The sequence below is a fragment of the Neodiprion lecontei genome, chromosome 1, assembly GCF_021901455.1.
Source record: "Neodiprion lecontei isolate iyNeoLeco1 chromosome 1, iyNeoLeco1.1, whole genome shotgun sequence".
In the NCBI taxonomy this organism is placed as follows: Eukaryota; Metazoa; Arthropoda; class Insecta; order Hymenoptera; family Diprionidae; genus Neodiprion; species Neodiprion lecontei.
This window is the reverse complement of record NC_060260.1, coordinates 3,780,362-3,803,485: the sequence shown is the minus strand read 5'-3', so window position 1 is coordinate 3,803,485 and position 23,124 is coordinate 3,780,362. Positions and strand designations below refer to the sequence as shown.

At 40.1% G+C, this 23,124-nt stretch overlaps 3 protein-coding genes across 3 annotated transcripts; 1 reads left to right on the top strand and 2 right to left on the bottom strand.

Annotated features, from left to right (window-relative positions):
* Positions 1 to 4,062: 4,062 nt before the first annotated feature.
* LOC107218805 (progestin and adipoQ receptor family member 3) lies at positions 4,063 to 11,151 on the bottom strand. The gene is made up of 9 exons (XM_046744190.1): positions 11,129 to 11,151; positions 10,957 to 11,042; positions 9,984 to 10,131; positions 6,589 to 6,767; positions 6,273 to 6,429; positions 6,001 to 6,153; positions 5,645 to 5,924; positions 5,406 to 5,573; positions 4,063 to 5,318 (listed from the first exon to the last, which is right to left on the bottom strand). Exons 3-8 carry the CDS (start codon positions 10,119 to 10,121, stop codon positions 5,434 to 5,436), a joined length of 1,047 nt encoding a protein of 348 aa, XP_046600146.1. The 5' UTR covers positions 10,122 to 10,131; positions 10,957 to 11,042; positions 11,129 to 11,151; the 3' UTR covers positions 4,063 to 5,318; positions 5,406 to 5,433.
* A 4,890-nt stretch (positions 11,152 to 16,041) lies between these two features.
* LOC107218806 (ubiquitin-conjugating enzyme E2-17 kDa) lies at positions 16,042 to 21,081 on the bottom strand. The gene is made up of 6 exons (XM_015656823.2): positions 20,748 to 21,081; positions 19,871 to 19,934; positions 18,075 to 18,106; positions 17,751 to 17,828; positions 17,558 to 17,663; positions 16,042 to 16,874 (listed from the first exon to the last, which is right to left on the bottom strand). The coding sequence occupies exons 1-6, from the start codon at positions 20,769 to 20,771 to the stop codon at positions 16,735 to 16,737; spliced, it is 444 nt and encodes a 147-aa protein (XP_015512309.1). The 5' UTR covers positions 20,772 to 21,081; the 3' UTR covers positions 16,042 to 16,734.
* A 685-nt stretch (positions 21,082 to 21,766) lies between these two features.
* LOC107218795 lies at positions 21,767 to 23,124 on the top strand. The gene has a single exon (XM_015656808.2). It carries the CDS (start codon positions 22,001 to 22,003, stop codon positions 22,694 to 22,696), a length of 696 nt encoding a protein of 231 aa, XP_015512294.1. The 5' UTR covers positions 21,767 to 22,000; the 3' UTR covers positions 22,697 to 23,124.

Below are 23,124 nucleotides of genomic sequence, written 5' to 3'. Positions count from 1 at the left end.
GAATAATCAAAACAAAAGTAATCTCCCCGAGGCGTTGCTTGATGATCGCGGGTATATTACAGTATGTATGCAGTTGTACATGCCTCGCGGAGGAAGAGAACAGGAGACCTGCAGACAAGAGAGTGATAATTGTTTGCTCGGAGCGATAACGTCCTTGCTCATGATACGAGATTACTGTTAAGATAGCCCGGCCGTATGATGTTTGGCTTCTGCTGACAAGTGTGTCGCACTCGCTTCGCCCTCCAGATGCAATGCGGTTGTGCTTCATAATTATCCGCACTAATGAGCTTGCCAAATTTCAGCGTTTAAATATCGCTGCGAAGCTAAAAGTTTCTTCTCTTGATTTTCGGATCAGTATTGTCATTTTATAGTTGAAATGAAATGATCCCTGGAAACGAAATCAAACGCTGAACATTTTTAATCACGACTCTTTGTAATCGGTCGAGGTAGAAAAGTATGGCATGCGGGATGACGGATGTAATATGCCGGTTCTTCTCCGGATCGGATAAAGAACTCGTGACATGCACTCGTTTGTGGAACGTTTCAATTAGAACGGCTTATGGCGTTTACTCAGCACTTCGCGTCGCTTTCCGTGCACGGTTCTGAGTGTATTTTATTTACATTCCACGTATGCAAGTCTCGTCGTCGCCTTTACTACAGACTAGACATGCAACACAGCTTGTTATGTACCTGCGTTATACGTATGTATACCGGCGCCCAGCTAACTAACGACAAGGCACAATTTTTACAAAAAGACAATATATTGCTCGCGCGGAGGAGGACGGGAAATTCGGTTCCAACATCCTTCTTCGCATGTATTTGTAATCCAGTTTCGCTCAGTTACTTGTATCTCATTATTCTAATACTAGATACTTTATGTTTGGAGGTGGCGTGCTACCCGTAAAAAATCCTTGGTACCTACCAGCCATCGCAATCTCTTCGATGTGCCTCTTGTCTCGATAATTGAGTTGAAAAAATGATACCGAGTGCCTGGAAGTGGATCTTCACATCCACTTGACTCCGGCGAAGGATTAGCCGACTAAATACCGAGACTTGAGTGCACGGACTCCATCTTGTTTCGATTCAAGTTCCTATCTCGTACGAGTACGGTGAGAAGGTGCTTGGACTCGGGATATGTGTATAACAGACGAACCTAAAGACTAACTCGACGCCCTAGAGGGATTCCCGCGGCGCTGAGTAAAAAGGTTTAGAAAAATTTTGTGCTATTTAATTCCTAGAGAAACATTCCTCGGTTATATCCGTCTAAGCCTGACCCTCGTTTACATAAATCTGACCCTTTAATCTCGCGCTGCAAGACGTTCGTTCTCCGATCGAAGTCACTAATAGTCTCGGCCGTTTTCCTACTCCGTTACACTCCACACTCGAAGTTTCACCGCGTTTCTATTCCTGTATATACCTACGCGACTCGGATCGCTGGGGAAACGGCGAACAGGGGATGTGACGGATTCCGTTCTCCGCTCTGGGTTCGGTCCCCGAAGCGCAGGGCGAAGAAGCAGGCGCTCAAAAAAGTAAAGGAAAACTCCTACGGTAATCCAGAGCGCAGGCCAAGGATTACACTCTGGCTCCTCCAGATGTTTATTGAGTCTCCGGGACGCATGCGTTCGTCTCTCCGTTTTTCCTGCCTCGCAGACTCTTCGCTGCACGTCATCCCTCCACCGCATCCGCGGATCTTCCGCATGGTGGAAGAAAGAAATCACCGAAAAGCTCGCGGACTTTGCCGGTCGGCACTTGGGCTTGACAATCCCGACACACTTTTTTCACGTCTCGTTTCCGCGGACTTGGTTTTCACTCACCTTCCGTCGACGTAGCGTTGGATCAAAAAACCCGCGACCTTACCGCACTTTGAAACGTGGCGCGAGGCACTCCTGGGGTAGTTTGTCGTTGCTTTATCGATCGACGTGAGAAGAGGTGACTGCTTGAAGCTTTTCGCGCTTCAATTGCTCCGCGGCGCCACTGGAAATATCCAGGCTGAGCTCTCCGACGGTGGTTCATACTCGTGACTGGTCTCGTCGAAAGTCGCTTTTCTTGTACGCGATTACGCCTGAGCTACGCGACACGATTATCCGTTACGTTTTATCCCTTAGGAATTTAGTACGTTAAACTTCAATCAAATCGATGCGATTTTAATTTGACGACAATTTATGGTCGCGGTTGTGTTTCGACCGGCGCAGAAGTTCATTTCTTAGCTGCTCTTGGCCAAAGCTGCAAATTCTACGTTCGCGGGAAACGGATACGGCACTAAATCAATCGATATTAAAATGCAAATTCTAAAATAAAAAAAAAATAAAAAAATAAAAATGTACACAGGTACAAACGTTGCTTCGCGTGGAAATAGAAGGGAATAATTCAACGCGAGAGAACAACGAGGTGTAAAGAAAGCAGCTACCTACCCTAAAGATGTGAAGTAGAGCGATATTGCCGAGGCCTCTAAGCGGCGGGATTAAGAGCCACGTAAATTCTTCCGCCCCACTTGCTTTCTTCCAGTAAAGAATCGCTTGCTCGGTTAAACGCATTGCCTTTACGGGGGAAAGTGATAGTCGACTGTCAGACTCTCTCTATCCTTTCTCTTTGCCTAGCGTCAAACAGGAAACCCTCCCTTATTTTATATCTTTCTTTACATATTCCGTGAAAAGTTTCAATTCTATCCTTTATACCGTGGTAATTTTACAGCCGTAACGTTTCACCGTATCGTTAGTTTCTGCAACGAGTTCTCTGATTTCAATTCAGTGAAATTCAAATTGTTTACAAGAACTTGTTTGCTGAGGTTTGCAAATAAAAAAGAATTACTTCATCGTAACTTCGAAAACGATGATCAGATAATATTGTGTACTTTAACGTTTTACGAACGCTTGGAAATGGAATAAAATAGACGAATGAAAAATAATATACAACATAGTTTGAAATAATGTCAAAAATAGATTATCCATTTACCTATGTGGTTATTAACGAATTCATACCAGAAATTTTATAATATAACACAAAAATAAACAATCAGTCTATTTCTGACACTACCTCAAACTATTTTGTATATTATTATTCATTTTTCTATTTTATTTTCTATTCCCAAGCGTTTACAGAACGTTACAGTATCTTTTACGAGTGGGCGCAAATTGATGCGATTTGGATTTTGATAACTCTAGTTTTTCTTTGCTTTTTCCAGAAAATCTATTATCAAAATTCATCCACCTGTAATCGAATTGTTTAATATACCGACTTTCGTATACAGCACCTGCAGAATCAAGAGGGCGCCAGCTCTTCGGTGATTATATGTAAGATAAGGCTAATGAATGAGCGTGTATGAGGCTGAAGATGTGATTGGGTGTAGAAAGTTGGTGGGACAAATGCAGAGTGCCACAAAACCTCGCTTACCATTCGAGCATCACTTTCCACGCGATCTGTCTTGTAAATCTTTTACTTATTGATCATTCTTTTTTCAGATCACCGTACGCATTGCTGATCGTGGTACAGAAATGAAGCCTGACGTCTTCTATTTTGAAAATCATACCAATACCATTGATCGGTTTTTTAAAGCGACCGAAGATCGAAGGCAAGTAACGAGGACGACGCTCGTCAGTCGGTGACTAGTGAGAATACCAACCTTACCATCGCCAAGTAAGAACTGAGAAAAATTCGGTGGCAACTTTTTCGATTTACGTGATAGGAGTATAACTGTCGAATTTACTTTACTAGACTCTAATGGGTTTTAATCGTCCTTGAGGGGGTAATTTAAAGAAATGTGAAAGAAAAGACGTTGGCATCGATGGTTTCAAAGTCCGATGTGTCCCAACGACGTCCTATGTCGCCACAGTTTTTGCTCAACCTGAAAATCTGCCTAACTGCTTGCCATAAAGCCATAAAATATCAAAGATTTTACGCTGCCTTTGAGCAACCATCGAATGTTGATGGCAAACGTGCTTTCACGCATATTTTAATGATTCGAAAGGTTTTTGCAGGTAGATCAGGCTCTGATCAATACGAGAAGGCGGGTTCTTAACAGACAAGGGAACAGCTGGTCACACATGGAAAAATTAGCAACGCAGATTCGTGCTACCATAAATATATTGTTCAATAATTTATAACAGGGTTAACAACAATTAATTCATTAGCATAGGGTGTGTACCGTATAGTGCAATATGCTGTGTGTGTATGATTGATGCTTCTCAAAGGTTTGGCATGATGAAACGCACCCTTCGAGTATACTAAATTATACACTTAGAAACTGACTTATTCACTTGCACACTTTTATACTCAGCAAACGAAGTGTTTAAGCAAGTGTGTTCGATTAGGTACATGAAAATTTTATATCCTAGGAAAAATTCATCCAACCTCGATACATTTCTACGGATTTCTTGCCTCGCGTGTATTTTGAATACTGCTGAAACGGCAGGAAAACATTTGATTGCCGTGGCACCAAGGCACTAAGGATTCGCCACATCAGGGACACTTACAATAAGTGTAAATAATTCCCTGGTGCAACCGTTATCAATTATTTAACTAAAATTACAAAACAACAACTTGACAAGAAAATTATTTCACGTATACCTACAAGCTACTATAATATAGTATAAAAATCTTACGAATTATTATCACTGAATCACGTATAGATAATATGTTTGTGTAATGTAAGTATTCAAACGCATGAGAACAGCTCATCGGAACAAAAAAATGGAGCAATAGCGCGACTCGCAATCAATGTGGTATATATTTTTGTTTTAATTTTTTCTTCAATACCAACAACGAGTCGCACACAGTTCCATAAAAGTATACCATAGCTGTATTGAAATGTCCTAAACCCTTCACGTCAATTTACTATTTCAGATTTATTAAGCGTGTTTTTCTTTTTTAACTCGGTGAAAAATGAAAATGAACACAATATTCGCATTGACCCTAAATTTCTTTGAATTGACTCGATATCTCGATTCCCGTTTCGTTCATTTCCCTCCGTATTTGTTCCGTTTCAACAATGAACTGACTCGGCCGATTGCGTAAAGGTTCTCTTTTTACGTAAAAACAAACGGCTATCTCACTCCGACGGCGCGAATGCAGTGCGATCCTGCAACCTTGAGCTGAGCGATGTTCGTCACAAGACGCGAACCGGCATTGCGGAACTGTCAATCTCCACAAACGTCCACCACGTCAAGTCCCACCGCGTAGAGCGATGTAGGAGGATATCGGATCCTCCAAGATGCAACTTTCCAAAGCTTCTCTAGCATAGAAAGGGATTCCCTTCTTGTACCAACCCGACCGCCATGTCTTGAGCTCCATGGCGCAGGCACACTCCATCGAAAAATACGGTCCTGGATCAGCAAGAGGAAGGATATTACGATCAAGGTTCGAATAGCGGAAAAATGCAGGATGCAGAGCATGAAGAATGCGGAACAAACCCGAGTTCGAAGTAGCCGAATCCCCGTGTCAGAGTCGCATGTTATTTGGACATCCGTGGTTCAGTCTGTACTCGACGTAGAGCATTCCGGTGTTGTGCCAGTAGTAGAGAGCCGCGACGACGAGGGCGTGCCACCACTGATGGGACGAGCCGATGTAGTCGACGGATCCTGGAAGGCGAGCCGAGGTTGGTATACCGGCGATTTTCGAACTTGATAACTCACCATTCACACCCACTTACCGGGGAAAAAACGCTCCGGTACACGGCTCATGTATATGAGGAAGGCACCCCCGCTTATAACGTACATGCCGAGGACCCTGGGCAGCAGCATTGCCACCATTGGGTTCTCCATCCCCCCCATGGCGATGCTCCAGTGAAGGGTTGGCAGGACACCGTATGCCGCCCACGCGACGAATACCAGCAATTTGACGTTCCCGTTCACGTTGAACTTCGGTACTTGCAGTAGCATCGCCACGACGAATATCAGCAGTACGGTAATCAGGTAGAACTCCTGAAGTTCCTGGACATATCGAGACGTAGGGGGATAGACTCGGACGTGTTCTTGGTCTCGCTCTTTACGGTGACGGCTCACTCACCTTGTGGCACCAGAAGGCGTAGTAAACTCCCGACATGTAGATCGCCAGCAGACTGAGGGCGATGCCGAAGAGGTCGAAGGACAGGAAACACCAGTAATCCTTCTCGCTCCGGCAGGAAAATGTGTGGTACATGGAAGACAGGATCATGCATGCCTGGAAACAGGTGCGATTTTTAGCGACTGATTATTCCACGCGACGATCAGTTTTTTGATATGGTCCGGACTAGCCAAAGTACCGATTGGTGTTAAATAGACGCGATTTGTTGTCATTACCTGAAAGCATATGAGCAGGAGAGCGACGATCACCTTGTCACCGAACGGCGCGTGTATGTTGAGCAAACAGAGATCGTAGAGCGTTAATCCGAGGAACAGCATCCAGCCGAATATGTGGCTCCATATGTTTATCGTCTCGTTTGTCCACCAAAATATACTGCGAGGAAATTTGGAAGAGAGAAAAACAGGTTCGTTTATAATCGACGCGAATCAAGTCGAAGGCAAAGTGTTTGACCGGCTTGTTTTACATAATCGTTTGAGGCAAGTTCAAGGAGTTTCAAAGACCGCGATCAGCTTTCTCGGTAGACTGACTGACCTTTCAAGGCACAATTTGGTGGTCAAGTATCCTCGGTAACCGTGCAAGATGTACGGATTGAACTGGAGGTATTCAGGTGCCTCTGCGAACGGCAGTATCCTTCGCATTCTTTCCTCATCCTCGAAGGCTGACGTTTCCTTGATCGCGGAACTTGCCGGGTTATCGTTCTCTTTGGTCAACTATTGAACAACAGATTAACGATCAGTGTTTTCTTTTTTTTTCATGCAAATTTACAAGCGATCAAAACAACGCTTGTCTAACTACCGGATCTGCTGAATTTCAAACTGACATTCAACCGCCGAAATTCTCATGTCCGATAACCGTTGAACGAAAAAGTCGAGATTGACTGAGCTATCGTGTTTCCTGAATGGGTAATATCCGAACGCGTTGAGAGACCCGTTCATGCATCATTCACGTTGAGCATATAAATTTTCAATCAGCCGTATACAATTGTTCACCTTCTCTTCCTGTCGTTCAAGTCGGCGTAGTTTATTATGCAAGTGATTACGGAAAGTCGTGAGCTCCGATAGCGCGCATGTTAAGTACCCAATATGAATATAATTTTCACCATTACGTGAAAATTTCATTCGAGCTCAAACGATGACGCAAGTCCCTTTCGGATATAATAACCTCCGAATTGATTATCCAATAAATTTTCTCGCGTTATTCATTCTTATTTATTGTAAGAATAATTTACTACAGAATTTTATTCCGCCCGTGTTGACCGGGCGGGAGAGAAGCGTGTGTACCGACTTTCTTTAGCCCAACAGTCGAAGATAAGTTGCAAAATATTTGAGGAACGCTAAACACCGAAGGTCGGTGTGTACTAGCAATAAATATGCAATATCGAATTAAGTGTTGCAGGAATTTAATGGCCTTAGCCGTATTTCTGCAGTGGATAACATACTACGCGAACTTTTTTATGCAAAGCAAAAAACTGAGTTCTGCCCATCCGACTCGTATGGAGTTACAAAGTTAGGTTTACAGCGGAATTTAAGGATAGTCAACTTTCGAATCGCCGTACGTACGTAAAGTCTAGGCGGTTGTACCACTTTGTAATTGGTTTTGGTCAATCTCACTCTCTTTCCGCGCTCTTTTTCCTTTTCTTCATTATTAAGGACAAGGCGATTTTCGCACGAGACTCGAGCAGAAAGATAAATCAAATCTCGAATTGTTCGAGAATGCTTCCACGTTGAATGATAATACATCATCAAGGTCGAGAAGTCGACGCACCGGACACGCTTAATACATCGGATTTCTCCGCGCCGCCGTCGTTATAAGTAGGCCATAAAGAGCCACGGCGACGAACCCCTTCGAAGCAAATTTTTACTTCAACATGATTTTGCGCCTAGGTACTTTCGACACGATTCTACGTCCGCTGGAGCCCCGGGGCATCGGGTAAGAAACGAAACAAAACTGCCATCGCGTGTCTCATCTCTTTTCGCTGAAGATGATACGTACCTACCAATCAATCCATCCTGGTGCCTTAAAATTCGCGTTTTTGCAAAATCAACGTGCGGTTTAAATTATAACAGCGCAAACGTCCACCTGATGGGACAATCTCGCGACCTTTGACTTACAGCGGATACGATGCGAATAGAGTATTGCGACAGCCATTTGTGTGGTAAATCTATTTTTCACATGGTGCAACATTTTTACGCAGAGTAAAAGCGGCGATGGATTCACGAAGTTTATAACGATTGTTTATGGTGAAGCAGTGAAGGATTCAAACTACAGGAGAGAGTCACGAGAAACATGCTGCTTCGGCAAAAAGGAGAGGAGGATACGAAAGGAGAAAGAGCGGCTAGTAGGTCACAACGGGACCAGCTTCTCGGTTTCTACAATGTAACGAATGATCAGCTGCAGGCTGTGTAATGTGACAGATGATTCGGAACCGGTGAATACTTGAGGTAATAATTCAAATTTCTGCTTCGATTTGACTTTGACTTAGTAATCGCGATGACGTATAACTCGATGACAACAATCGAGAGCAGTTGTATAATTACGTCCGTATTTCATTCCACGCTTTCTTGAAAACCGACGGGATGTGCTACGTTTCTCTGAAGAGAATTTCTCATCGCACAATCGTAAGATTGAAAAAAATCGTCTGCCAACTCATATTATATACGGTGACTCTCCGTAGGCTTGCAGCCGTCAAATTTTTATAACCGAAGATAGTTATTGTCGTAAAAAAATTCTTTCGCCCTCACTACGATTTCGCAAACAACGAATGCTTCGGTACGATCGAAACCAGTTTAATAAACGCTTCAAGAGAATTGATGCAGTTGGCACCCGAGGCTCTAGCTTTAAGCGATAAGGAAAGCATTCGCCTCGAGTTTCAAGCGTTACGTGGAGGAAAATAAAGAAGAAATGGGATCGAGAAACGAAAAAATAAAACAATAAAAATACCAAAAGAGGAAGAGGAAAAGATGTGTGGTTGCTTGTAACGAGGCGAAAGCACGCGTCTTTAATCGAATAACGTGGCACGCCAATTTCTTTTTAGCTGGTTTATTCGATTTGAATTGACCTTCGAGCAAATGCAATATCAGCGTCGTGATGCTTGCGTGTTTGTGTGTTAGTGTCGCGTTGTGAAAGGAACTTATTACGGTGAAACGTTGAACGAATGTTTTCAAAATAATCAGCACAAGAATGTCAATACGCATAATGTTGTGCCAATCAGTTTGCGAATTAGTCGACGCATTTTACGTCTACCTTACGTATTACGACATGTATCTATCGAGTAAGAATCACAAAAAATAATCGATTATCTTTTCCCGATTATTCGAGTATAATCGATTATTTTTCGAACTCGATTAATCGATCAATTCTTATCGATTCAATCGAGTCATACTCGATTATTTTTTTGGACCGGATTGATCGATGCATTGATTATTTTTAGCTCAATGGCCATCGCTAAAAATGTTTGCACAGAGTATTGCACTGGCGTATTCCGTTCCCTTCTATACATATACACATGGACTTAAATTCATACGAAACAACGTCAAACGTTCGTCCACCTTGTTCTCTATTATAGTCGCACAAGTTCGATAACCCAAACGATCGCCCCGGGTGTCGGAATAACTAACGTCAATCTTGTCCCTGATTTTTATTCCGATTGTAACGTACGATCGGATCAAGGTTACGCGCGATAGATAATTCGAACCTCCTGAAAATCGACGGCGATCAAGTAAATGGTAATATAATCGTAAACAGAAAATCATTGACGTCTAAACTTCTAACCGTTAATTAATTCAAGCTAATAGCCGAGTACAAATCGCCATCCGATATTCGCGTGATAATTAGGACATCCACGGTCAAAACAAGGTCACAACATTTACGTCATTGAGTCGATGAAACAAACTTACTTCGTGAATAAACAAACAAAATGTACCGACCTCAGCTACCAGGGGCTTTCCGTCTTCCTGGGCTGCCTTGACACCCTGTCTTTCCCTCGTGGTACCCGCCACGTGGCCGTTTCCAGTCGCCGTTCCTTGCTTGTCGCATTCTTCTACCCCTGCCAGTAATTTCATCATTGGAACGACCCTGTGAAAATTGGGAGTGAAACGAAGTTCGAACGATTAGCGAATCAAGGGTACGAGGTATTTCCAGATTTTCGAAAGGGACGTCGAATTTTAATTTTCGTAGGGTTTTTCGATCGCAGCAATTTTCACGGTAAAAATTGTTTGATAGTAAAGGTAATTACTATATTGAGCAATGTTATTGTTGTTTTATTACAACGATCCGCGATAATTAATACAGAGCAGAAACGTGACTGCGCAAGATCTAATCACAAGATAAAATCCCCTCTGTCGGACGGTGTTTTGATAATTAAGATATTTTCAAGGCGTCGATACTTGTTGAAGTGTCAGGGCAATAATTCGCAGTACGCACTTGATTACACTCGACGTTTGTTCCGTCGTTGTGATCGTGAGAATGAAATCAACAACTTGAGAGATTACGATTCCCTTTAAAACTTGCAAATTTTTCGACCTTTGCCCTGTTTGACGAATGGCAAGCTGATAGATAATGCCTCAATGATAAATACGCATAGCTGCGAACTGGACAATTTCCCAATACAGGTTGACATAACGCTTTTCCCGTTTTTTTTTTTTTTTTATGCGGTACGCAAAGAGAAAATATTTTACAAAACCACTTCCCCGAGTTGTAAAGAGCGGTTCTTAAAACTCGCTAGTCAATTCTCCGAACACGGGACCATCCGAACTGGCCTACATATTAGTCGACGAGCCAAGATCGACAACGGAAAGAATATCCGCAAGACTTTTGGAGAGAAGGGGATCCGATCCGGCATGGTCAAGAAGGAAGACGAGGACCACTCAATGGCCTGACTACCTCCAGGTTTACTCTCACCGCTCTTTGGCTTCCAGGCAATCTCTCGCTTCTAATCGGCGAGAAAGTCGGCTGGAAGCTTCACCGTGAATCAATCGCGTGCATTGCTAGACAACGAATGGCTAGGTACATTTGGTACAGATGTAAATATATCGCAGTTCGATACAGCAATTTATCACAATTTGTCGCAAACCTTGATCAATATGTACGTGCATATTTTATTCCTTTTATTCGTCGTTAAAGAGCTGGCGAAATTCCACGAGGATTGAATTGAATTTACATGTCACTCGAATACTTTGACTGCAACAATTTCATGTAAACTAGATCAGTCAGATTATTACTTGAATATTCTTCACGCCGTTCACTTTTGAAATCCGGTAATTGGTTTTTTATGCTTTTAGGATAAAGAAACCGCGAAAGAGCGTTCAAGCGATCATTGACCGCGTATATTCCGGGCATCTTTCGTGTCTCTACAGCGTAATGGGTTCGCTAGCTGTTTGTATACTTTTTCTTATTCTTTTCAGCGTGAAAGTTGAGCTGTAACATGCACGGTATAGTCGAACCAAGACACTCGGCATAGCGCGGACCGCAAAAGTTCATTTGGATTTAAGAAATTCTCATACTTATACTTCGTGTACCGCATTCGTAATGTGCGGCGGCTTGACTAGACGATTTTATTATTCAAGCTGCCGTTATTCAGGCTCAATGATGAACCTACCGTCGACGACACTGCGGGGGCATAATGCAGATGCTGTCAAGTGGACAATATCGACGTAACTGCACTCGCTGCACGCATCGAAGGAAAATTATCACGTTGGCGAGTGTGTTACAAAATACAGGGTAATCGCTTTTATACGATCCGCGTTTCCTGAATGCAATTAGTTTGGAATTTGTATCACAAAACTCGGGAATCTAGATTATATGCTGTCGTCTGAAATTTAATTTTTACAAAAGAAATAAATAATTTTTCATTCGTTGTTCGAACTGCAGCGCAACGACGTTTCTCCTACTTACTAATTTAGAAAATACGATAATTGTCAGGTAGGCACATACGTGTATTATATCGAACGTACGTTGTTGAAAGTACAATAAAAAAAGGAAGCGGGATATCGCGACGCGCTCCAATTATTGTACGTAGCGGAGAATTCGAAGAGAAAATTAAAATAACAAATTGGGTACACGGGATGTGACAGATGCACGGTTTTTTTATCCTCTTTCGGTAGAGCACAGTTTGCTCTTTTTCGAATTACATGCCTGTATAAAAATTTCCTTATCCTACCTGATTGTTATCAGCAACGAAAATGGACATTGCGGATAATACCAAGAACATATCGACGCGAGGAGTATATACGTATATTATATCCACTTACTCTAGTCTCAATTAACCGAAGATGGACAAGGTCGAAACTTTCCACTCTCCCAGAACATCGCGACACACTCGTTAATCAGATTTAGCATCGTTCAGAGACGAGTATACGATAGTACGAATATAATGTAGGAAATATTACGGTCGATTAGCGTAATGAGAAAAAAGTGCGATTAAAATAAGAAACATGAGCAGAATGAAACGAGAAATTGTCCGCACCGTTCACGATTTGATTTTGAATTTGAGGAATAATAATCGCACGTACCTTGATCAGCGGCGCGAAGATTAAACGACGTTTACTATATTCGCGAATTGTTTCGGCTAATAGAGAAACGGCTGCAGTTGTTGCATGTCAGAACTAAACGACGTCGATCCAGCGACAGCCGCCACCGACTCTCTTGGAGGAACGGAAAGGACTGAGTTGACCGGAACACTCCCTCGGAATCCGTTTTGTGTGGACTTCGGTGTACGGCGTTCATTGAATCGGCGAACGCGTGGTAGGGAGTGCAAAGAGCCGCACTGCGCCAGACCGCCTCCCCGACTCCTAGACGAGGCCATCCGGATTCCGCAATTTCGATTTTCCCGCGGTCCCTCCTTTTTCGCAAGCGCAATCACCGCCTCGATCCTTGTAGCAGGTTCGCAAATTTCCCGTGGCGGGAGGCAGTTTCGCAATCCGTCGTTAAATGGGTTTAAAATTATCATCGAATTTTCACTATGTCTCAATTTTTTATCCAAGTTTTTTGAACCAACATTTTTGAACTTTTTTTTTTTAGTATGGTTGGAAGAATAAAATTTCTGTCTTTTACAGTTTGTTGTTTCTGAATAACTGAGGAGTTTTTGCGTTTCTTTTTTTTTTATTATGTGCATATAATTTTAATATGTTCTGTCCTGCGTGAGGCGAAATGTTCCATAAGCGTTTCGGTTTTTTTTTTTTTTGCGCATTTTATTCAATTAAACAAAACTATTTCCTTTCCAGTATAATAACCATGAGATATGAATCGTGTATATGTATAGTGTTACATTATGTATGTTACATTGGTTGGAGAATGATATCGGATACGATGAGAAATTACAAGTAAACGAGGTATACGTAGGTATTGTATATATTTTTATATCGTCTAATTCGTAAAACCTTCTTATCGATTTCAATTTTATAACTAGAGTAGAGCCACCAGTTCAGAATTCGTTTACTAAACTTTTCATCCAGTGGTGTCTCTACCCTGGTAATGTAGTAGGTAAGAAATATTTATCATCTATTGAACAGTAACCAAAGTTAAATACAATAGTAACCAAAATATAGTAATAGGATAATGGAGATCTGATATTGTGAGCATGTAAATAATCGGTACGCACTATAGTAATCGTTATGCAAACTTTATTCCATAAAGTGCCAACGTTTAAAATTTACACAGGATAAGTTATTAAAAATGTTCGTTATTGCGTTATTAACATAATAATTACACATGAATATTTTTCCTTCCTTTCTATTTTATTTTATTTCAAAGTTTTTTTTTTTTCTCCTTGTTTTTCTTTTTAACCTTTCTATTACTTCTTCTCATCATTGTTATTTTTCACTTTTTTTTCACTTTTTTCTCTTCGTTTTTTTTTTTTTTTGTTTTTTTTTTTTGTTTCTCATCTTCATTACAGAACGAACAATTATCAATGGAGGAGAAAGTTTTTTTTTTAAATACCTATACGTTGCCGCGTTTGATTCAAAAGGGGGTAGGGGAGGAAAAAAATACAGAAAAAAGAATTAAATTACAGTTAACTATACGTAATATGTATGTTAATATCATCGTTCGATCAGAGAAAAGATCGAAATCCCAATGAACTTACTATCCGCTTTTACATACAAAGTAGGCATTATCTTGCATCGTTTAATTTGAATAGTAATAATATTAATTCTTCGTTCAAATGAATTTTCCATTACTTTTCCATATTTTTCTTTCCTTTTAAATTTATTAACCTCACAGTTATGAAAAAAGAAAAACCATGTAGGGCAACAACAAGAAACCTGCCTTTTATCTCTTCGCACCAACTCGAGTCAACTTTCGATTTATAAATCCTAGCTTTAAACGTAAAATACATTCAATTATACACGCGAGTCGCGACGCAGTTATATATGTATATATGCAAATATCACCTGTTTTCATCGGAAGTCTATTATTTGAAACAGAACAAAAAAAAAAAACAAGCCATTCGCAAATTTACATTCAATTATTTTTACCAAGCCGGGGGTAGGTGAAAATTGAACCCAACGCCCATATTTAAAACATATATAAGTATAGTAGGTTCTTTGACATGAACGCGAGGATCGAAATAACACTGTTTAAAGACGCTAAGGTATTCTATTGTGTACGATTATTACATGGTTTTAAATAGTCTTATTTAGTGTACAACGTATGTCTTTCTAAAATGATAAACGCTATTTTGATGAGCATATCCATTTATCATTATTTCATATTCTTTTTTTAAATTTATTTATTTTATTTTTTTTGTGTTTTTTTGAATATTTTTAAATTTTTTCCAGTAATTATTATCACTTACAAGTCCGTATGATCGCGAGAACGTTGGATACATGTATTTTTCATTGTTGAGAAACGAACAAAGAGATTACTTTTTTCATGTTAAATCATCATCATCATCATCCTCATCATTATCACCATCTCATTGTCATTATAATCATAATCATCATTTTTATCATCCTTTACAACCACAATATATATATATATATATATATAATTATAAAATACAAAGTTTTGCGAATACCTGTGACAATAATTAAAATTGATACACATATCTCATCACTATACATATACATTGTTAATTGCTATTTAAAAACATGGGCAAATTACAAATCATATACTGTGTATTATAATATAATATTGTATACTACGACTTCTTTTTTTTTTAGATTTTTTAAACGTCATTTTTTTTTTTTTTTCAATTATATTGTGGATGAAAGGTTTGCTCATTCCAAGCAAAGTCTAAAAAATAAGAAAAAAATGAGAATAGGAAAAAAAAAATGAATTGCATGTAAAACGAAAGATCATACGCTAAACGGAAAAATTACTCTACGCTATTTAAGGTGAAAAACACAAGGAGTCTACATTAATGATAGGGGGGTTTGAGGGGGACGGGGACACAGGGTGTTGGTACCGAATGATTTTTTAATTTTGTATCGCAAGAAATGCGGCAGACACGCGTGAAAAATCCGCGTATGACTTCTCGCGAGGACCCGACGTACAGTTTCAGACGTTGCAACTGGCCATCTGCAGGCAAACCGCTCGTTAACTATTATCATTATTATTATTATCTTTATGGCAGTTGAGTGTAAATGAACGTATTACTAATGTATGCATGTATGTATGTATAACTCGATACGGATACAGTTGAATGATTTTTTATCATCGGAACATCGTTAAACGGGTGGAGGAATTTGAATAATGAAACAAAATTTATAGGTATAGTTTCAGTAGTATTTATATATAGAAGCCCAGTCTTACAAGAGAAAAAAAAAAAAAAAAAAAAAAAAAGTAGAAATCACCGCACATTTAAAAGGACGGGCAAATGTCGCTTCCGTTACACGTCGAAAAACTAACAATCAGCAGGTTGTCAGTCGAGGTTTTTTTTTTTTTTTGCTTTTTCATTACTTGTTAAATCGCTTGTTTTGTTTCTCTCCTTTCTTTAAATATTGTGTAGTTTATTCATTTTGTTGCCTATATCTTTTCGTTTTTTCATCTTTTACCAAGAAAGTAGGTGTACAATATCATAATATCATATAAGCACAATTATTAGAAATAGTAGTATCTCAAGTTCAAATATAAATCCTACTTTTACTTTCCTATATTTGGTTATTTTAATTTAATTTATTTACGAAAATCAAAGCAGATATTATTAATCGATATTACTTGTTGTTGTTGTTGTTGTTTTTGTTGATGTTGTTGTTGTTGATGTTGTCTTTATTTATTTCTCTTCCTTGTTTCTTTCCTGTTTCACATGTGTTTAATTATTCCAATAATATTCGGTCAGGGAGAGAGGATCTTTGCGTGTGTGTGTGTGTGTCTGTGTGTGTACGTGTGCGTGTAGTGTTTTGGCTTATTTGTGTGAAAATGTGTATCTTGCGTGAGTGTGAGTGTGTGACCACCTATTAAAAATTCTTAATTGTCTCAACTGCTGCTGTCGCCGCGGCATCGTCTTAAAACCCACTGGCTATTCTCAGGACGCGAAGGGAGAACAGATCATATTGATCACAACTGGTCACGACTGGTCCGAACGTGTTCTACAAGCTTGGGTGGCAGTGCGAACGTATAAAAAGAGACAGGCCGCTGCTAGGTTGAATCGGTGTTGATCGGTTAGTGGCATAATGATGGCTGGGGTTGTTTGCTGACAGACGTGGCGTTTAGATGTTAAGGTAAACGAGAATTGGCGCATCACATGGCATACTTGCGCGTCCATTCGCGTGCCAATTCGTTATACTTCTCCCTGTCGGTTTTGTATATCCTTGCTATCTCTGGCACCAGTGGATCGTCAGGATTTGGGTCGCACAATAGAGAACATATTGACAGCAACACTGCAATTATACAGATTAATCATAATTATTATTCATCATTTTTCACCTTCATCTTTCACTATCAATTATTCAATACCACAAAATACGTCCTTCCATTTCTTTTGCAACGCGTGTCGTACGTGCAGAATGTTTGAACCGAGTTGTTATCGCAACAATATTGTTAACAATATACACTCGTGATATTTGCAACAGATTACCAACTGTGCTAGCAGAATTTTGCCGCCAATTGGAACCGAAAAGGAAAAAATAAATGAATAAATAAATAAAAATCACCACAGTATATATCGTTGAGAAGTCTGCAATCGCAAACCGTGTTGAACAGAAAATGGACACGCGTGATACGATGCCAGAGATATCGAAGATACATCATAGAATTAAAAATGGCAAAATACGTAGTTCGATCACTATAAATAGTTCAAACGTTGCACGAAGTTGGCAATGACACAAAAAGTGCAATAGAAATGGACGTGGCAAAACATAAATAATTATCTATAATTGATCTCTAACACCAAGCAGTGCCGATAAAGAAGCAAATTTAATACAGCTACTATTACATTGTGATTATCTGAACTGCCTGGTCGAGGAACGAATGTTATAGATATATTTGAAATAATTGACAAGGCAAACTATTCGTGTTTATATGGTATTGTTAAATTTAATATATTAAACTATAACGAATGTACCCTTTGAAATAGTAAGTGCTGGCGACCACTGCGATCTTAGTATATCCAAGCAGATACTTCCGTTACTGTTGATATTGGGGTGATAGATTCTGGTTGTGAAAGCAACCTAGGAAAAGGACATATGCGTTGAATAATATCGAACTGGTTATAAGAACACATAAGGTAGTTGGATAAAATTGACACGTCACCGTACCTTAGGAGGCTTGAAGGGATAGTCTGTTGGGAAGTGAATTGTTAAGAAAAATACTCCTCCCTGGTATGGACTATCGGGCTGAAAATATATGCATGACATTTTTTATATGCGACTAAATTTCCACCTACTGTTGATAACTAAAATATATATATAATAAGTTAACGGTACATTATGTAAACTGTGAACATAATATTGAAATGACAATTTGCTGAACTCGTTTTGAGAGATGTGCGGTATGCGATGTAGAACATGAGACGAAAAATGAAGAAATCACAGATTAGATGTTGTGTGAGGATAAAACGATGAATATTGTTTATTACTCACTGGTCCCATTATGGTGGCCTGCCAGTGGAATACTGAAATTAAAGAAAGAAAGACATACAATTGTATTGTTGCGAAAATGTGTAACATGAGAAGATAATTATATATCTAAATGTTTGTTCATAGATCAATTGGCCAGCCAGTCATATCCAAGAAGTATAATACATGGAATAAGAAGCAAGTTCCTAACGAGTTTTCACGTAAGTGTAATTAACATTTCGTTAATGCATTTTAAGCTGAACCGATGTATACAAATCTTAAGACGTAAATAGTAAAATATTTTCCTGCATGAACAAGCGTGTGATAATATTATATGAAACTCTATGGCTAGAGAAAGGAAGTTCCTGTATCCGGATGTCTTATGGATATAACTTTATCATATTTTGAAAATTGAAAGACAAAGTGTCAAGTTTCAACGTTGACGGTTTGTTATGAAATTAATATATGCTTCTCATTTCATACAAATAACATTCTCGGGAGTTGGAAAACTTTTCTCAAGTCTCCGCCAAGATAGGGAGAGGGAAAGGAGGGAAGGGAGAAAAAGATAGATTAGTCGTAGTCTGGCAAAACAGCAATTTTCTGTCCTATTGTCAAGTCACATACTAACGATACCCAAGAGGATGAGTCACATGGCCCAAGAATAAAATACCATGACATGAAAGCTGCTGAAAGACTTTTGAAGCCGGCTGAAATAGTTTCAAGCACCCGATTCATTGGTGTGCGGATAATGAACTTGGTTTCAATCTCAATTGAAAATTAAAATGCAAGTTTATAGGCAAAGTTCGTTAGTTGTTCAGATAAATATTTTGCGTTCAGGCAAGTTGAAAGCAAATAAGCATTTCTGTAAAGATTTTCAAACTAAGTATCTGGTCAACATCGTGCCGACCAGTCGAAAGGGAATCAAGTTTATTTTATAATTGGCATTCAATACCAAAACCTGTTGCAATATAAACTAAAAAAAATGTAGAGAAAAATAGTTTGAAGAGCAGGTATTGGTAAGTAGTGGGTGTCGACTACCACATTGGTCTGAACTATTTATAGATTCTATATGAATGCTAGCAAAATTCTTATTTAAAATTCCAGGTTATCTGCCGTAGTAAAGGCAGAGCTTTTATACATCAAAGAAGCATTCATCCTAATAAAGGTAACGCTTATAAGTACTTGCGCATATACCGAGCAGTCAGTTATATCTAACCGACATGATTAAAGACGCATTTATGTGTGTTATTGAAATGTGTTGCCCAGTAATGAGTTTTGAAACAATCGCTCTAGCTCTTAACAAAGTTTTCCTTATATTATTTGAGAGCTCATTTCTTACAATCCACAGTTCAATTCATATACTTTATTCTTAATCGCCTGAAATTTGTGTTCAAGACTGACCAGTGTCAGACAAAGAATACTTAAAACTTTTGCTATGGTGAGATATATAAAATTGCCAAATTTTTGAAGCTCTAACATTTTTCAAATCGTGAAGTTAAATTTAAGACAGTCGAAAAGAGACATCGAGGTACACTTGGCAAAAAGTACAAGTCTGCAACTGTTGATTCTGAACTTGTAAATTCGAACAAAGATAAATTATATGAAATATATGAACAATGGGTGACATTTCTGAATCACACAGACAAGTAATGAAATCTCTAGCTGCAGTTGTAACACCTGAAACTTTAAGATTTCAGGTGCAGAAAAATTGAGTCAGAGGAAGAAAGATGAAGATGTTTTGGGCGAGGCAGGAAGCGAAATGAATATGAAGGAGTCAATGTCGACTTATTGGAAATAAGGTGGTGCAGTTTGTAACTTACAATCGTCTCCTACTGGACCAGCGGAGCATTGTGCAGGTGGATCCCTTCCCAGATCCTGGAGTTCCTGAAATGTTAAAAAACAGAGTTAAGTGCACTTGTAGAATTTGCCAAATCAATTAGCAGCTAGATCTATGCTTGATTAAATCGCAACGCCACTCGATATCAATGACTCAGAATGTTCCAGAACATTTTCTGGTTATTCTACGAGTTGACCATAACAATCAGGTCCAGAGATCAATGACGTCACGATAACGTTCCAACTGGTTCTAAGCCACAGAAATGACACAACGCCAGCGAGTCTTTATTCAAAATGGCAAAGATTTTGTCGGAGGAAAAGTAACGATGATAAAATATTGGTAAATTTGTTTTATCCGGACAGCGATTGGTTTATTGCGCGAACTTTGCAGGTCATGGAATTGGCGTTTATGGGGGTATATTCTTTTTTTCTCCCAGTTTCAGAGTTATCTATAGCCGTGTATATAAGCACATGTATATGGATGGATATATAGGTGTAGGCATATACAGACATATAACGCAGGGTTTTACGTTACTTCCGGCTATTTATCGGCCATCTACCAAGGATTTATCGTATTTTCACTGTCATTGTGGAATAATCACAATGAAAATAATTGACCGAGCAACACGTTGGGAATACGGTGATTTGAATACGCGATGGGACAGGCGATAAACGAAAGCACAATCGGGTAACGGAGAGTCGGAACGGTGAAAAAAAGGGGTAAAAGCCAACATGATTTTCAATGCTGGCTCACATTGCTTCACTGCAAAATTGTTAAGGGCGTTCAATTTGATTTAACGCACAGCACACTGTCCGCGGATACTTTTTATGAAGTATTAACACTAGGAATCGTTGACGTACCTTATTAATTCGTTTTAAAGCCATTTGATGGACTGTGTATTGATATAAACTGGCTGAAACCCAGACAACGAAACCCGCTAGCCAAGGATCTTTGATTAGGGATTGCAAGATGGCTGCCTTCTAAACGTCGTCTCACTACGTCGTTCAAGCTATTGTCTGCATGCCACCTTTTACTGGCCTCCACCGACTCGCCGGTATCGTTCAACGCGGGGAGAAATTATCGGAATTTCAAAAATATCCGTTAGCCGACTAAAATCCAACGGCACTATCGATTCGATCAGTTTTTATTCACTTCTTGATCTCCAACTCGATCCAGACTCCACGGATTTCCTTCTACCGGCGAACGCGGATTGTAGAGACTTTCGCGTTATGCGCCGCCCGACCGGCAGCCGGTCATTCGGTTTCCCGCCATACCGACGCGGCATTGACACTCGTCGAATATGGCGGCTACTTTTATAAAATCCTCATTTCACGTAACCAGCATGACGTAAACAGATTTTCAAAGAAGCCTTGTGACGCGCAACCGCGTATTTCACACCTTTCTCGGCGTGTCAAATCTTTTTTTTTTCTCTCTTCTCTTCTTTTTGCGCGATTCGGCTACACAGCATTTTATTAGACGACTATTCGAAATGTCTTTTCAACCTGCATTTAAATTACGTTCTATTTCTGTAACATGCGATATTTTTCGGAGGGATTAAAATTAGGTAACTCACAAGTGTGTACGTCATCTTAAATCATTTTTTTTTATTCGAAGTATCATACAATTCGTCAAATTCAGTTTAAAACTATCGAGTCCTCCTGCAGCGTAGAAGAAAAACATTAGGTATTTATTAATAAAAATATTCGATCATACGGAACAACGTTCTTCGGTAATATGAATTTCTACGAATGTATATTGCGGAAAACGACGCGTAATGTGTATGCAGTGGATAATATTACATCTGTATCCATGTGGAGTGGATTAATCGATGATGAAACAAAACGCAAAGAACAGACGTCACGCGTGCCACGATGCGAGGTTACATAAACCGTTAACAGGAAGGAAAAAAAATAAATAAATATAAAAATTAACAAGTCTAAAGGCGACGAGCGTAATACGGTAACGGTACAATAAGGCATGCGCGATTTAACTTGCTGAACCGAAGTAAGAGAGGCGAAAAAAGTTATATCAAAAAAGAAAGAAAGAAGTGGGGAAAAAAAAAGAAAGAAAAGTAACAAACCCCGAGCTCTTTGCTGCGTGTAAATTGAGTTTTATGGCGGAGCAGCGTAAGGCGGGCGAGTGCTTCTGCAGCAGACGAAAGAAAGGCACAGGAGGTAACAAGCCGAAGCCGTCGAGCAAGAGAAAGCGGCAAACGCTGGTGCACAATCCGGACGAAGAGATATGGCACGAGCCGTATATGCACTGCCTTCGTAAGGAATTTTCGCAAAAGTCGATACCGTGCGACTCGAAGATCGAGCTGCCGTGGCGAGACATCGCTCTCCCACCTGTTGCCATGAGGATCAGGCCTAACGTCACGGTCAAGGAGGAGCCAGTCGAGGAGGCAGCTCAGCTCCGGGAAATCGGCGGCGAGGACAGCGAGGGAGTCGATTCGAAGGAATCGACCGGGAAGATGAAGCTCCCGTGGAACGACCTCCTGGTGATGGACACGGTCGCCCCGCAGCCGCGACTCCGGGCCGACGGTGCGCTCTGCGATTCGACCCTGGAGATACCCTGGGAGGATCTCGCCTTCGAAAGGCCGGTTGAAATACGCCCGATACCGGAGGAGGAGCTCTGCGATTTAGACGACGTCGAAATCCCCTGGGAGGACATACTGCTCCCCGCAAACATCGTCATCGAGGCCAGGAAAAAGAAGCACCCCTCCTCCAGGGGCCCACCGAATTATCTCTCCGCCAGGGGTGGTGCATGTTGCGGCGATAATCCCTGCTGCACAAAGGCCAGGCGAAAGTGACGTGGAAATTTTTTAAAATCATGAATTGTACGTATGTGACAGAACGACGAGGCTGAAGTTAGTAACGTTATCGTATCGAAACGTTGTAATAAAAATTACTATTTTGAAACTTTAGAATAACTAAAAAGTTGAATTTACTAAATCTGAGTTTGTTCATGCTTCATTAATGGTTTCCTAAATTTTAGAGAATTCTAAAGTTGAAAAATAACGAGTTTCTATAGACGCATTATTACAATAACGTTATAAAAACTTCAGCCTGTAACAGAACGACATTGCAGTTCGTCGCTTATCAACGATAATGTCTCGGTTGCATATCGCGGTCTGATGTTGGCAGCGATTCGGTTTCGTATAACGAATTATCGAGGTGCGAGCCATACAATCGAAATCCTGCGAGATCCCGTGTTCCGCTCCGCTTGCTTGTTTTTTTT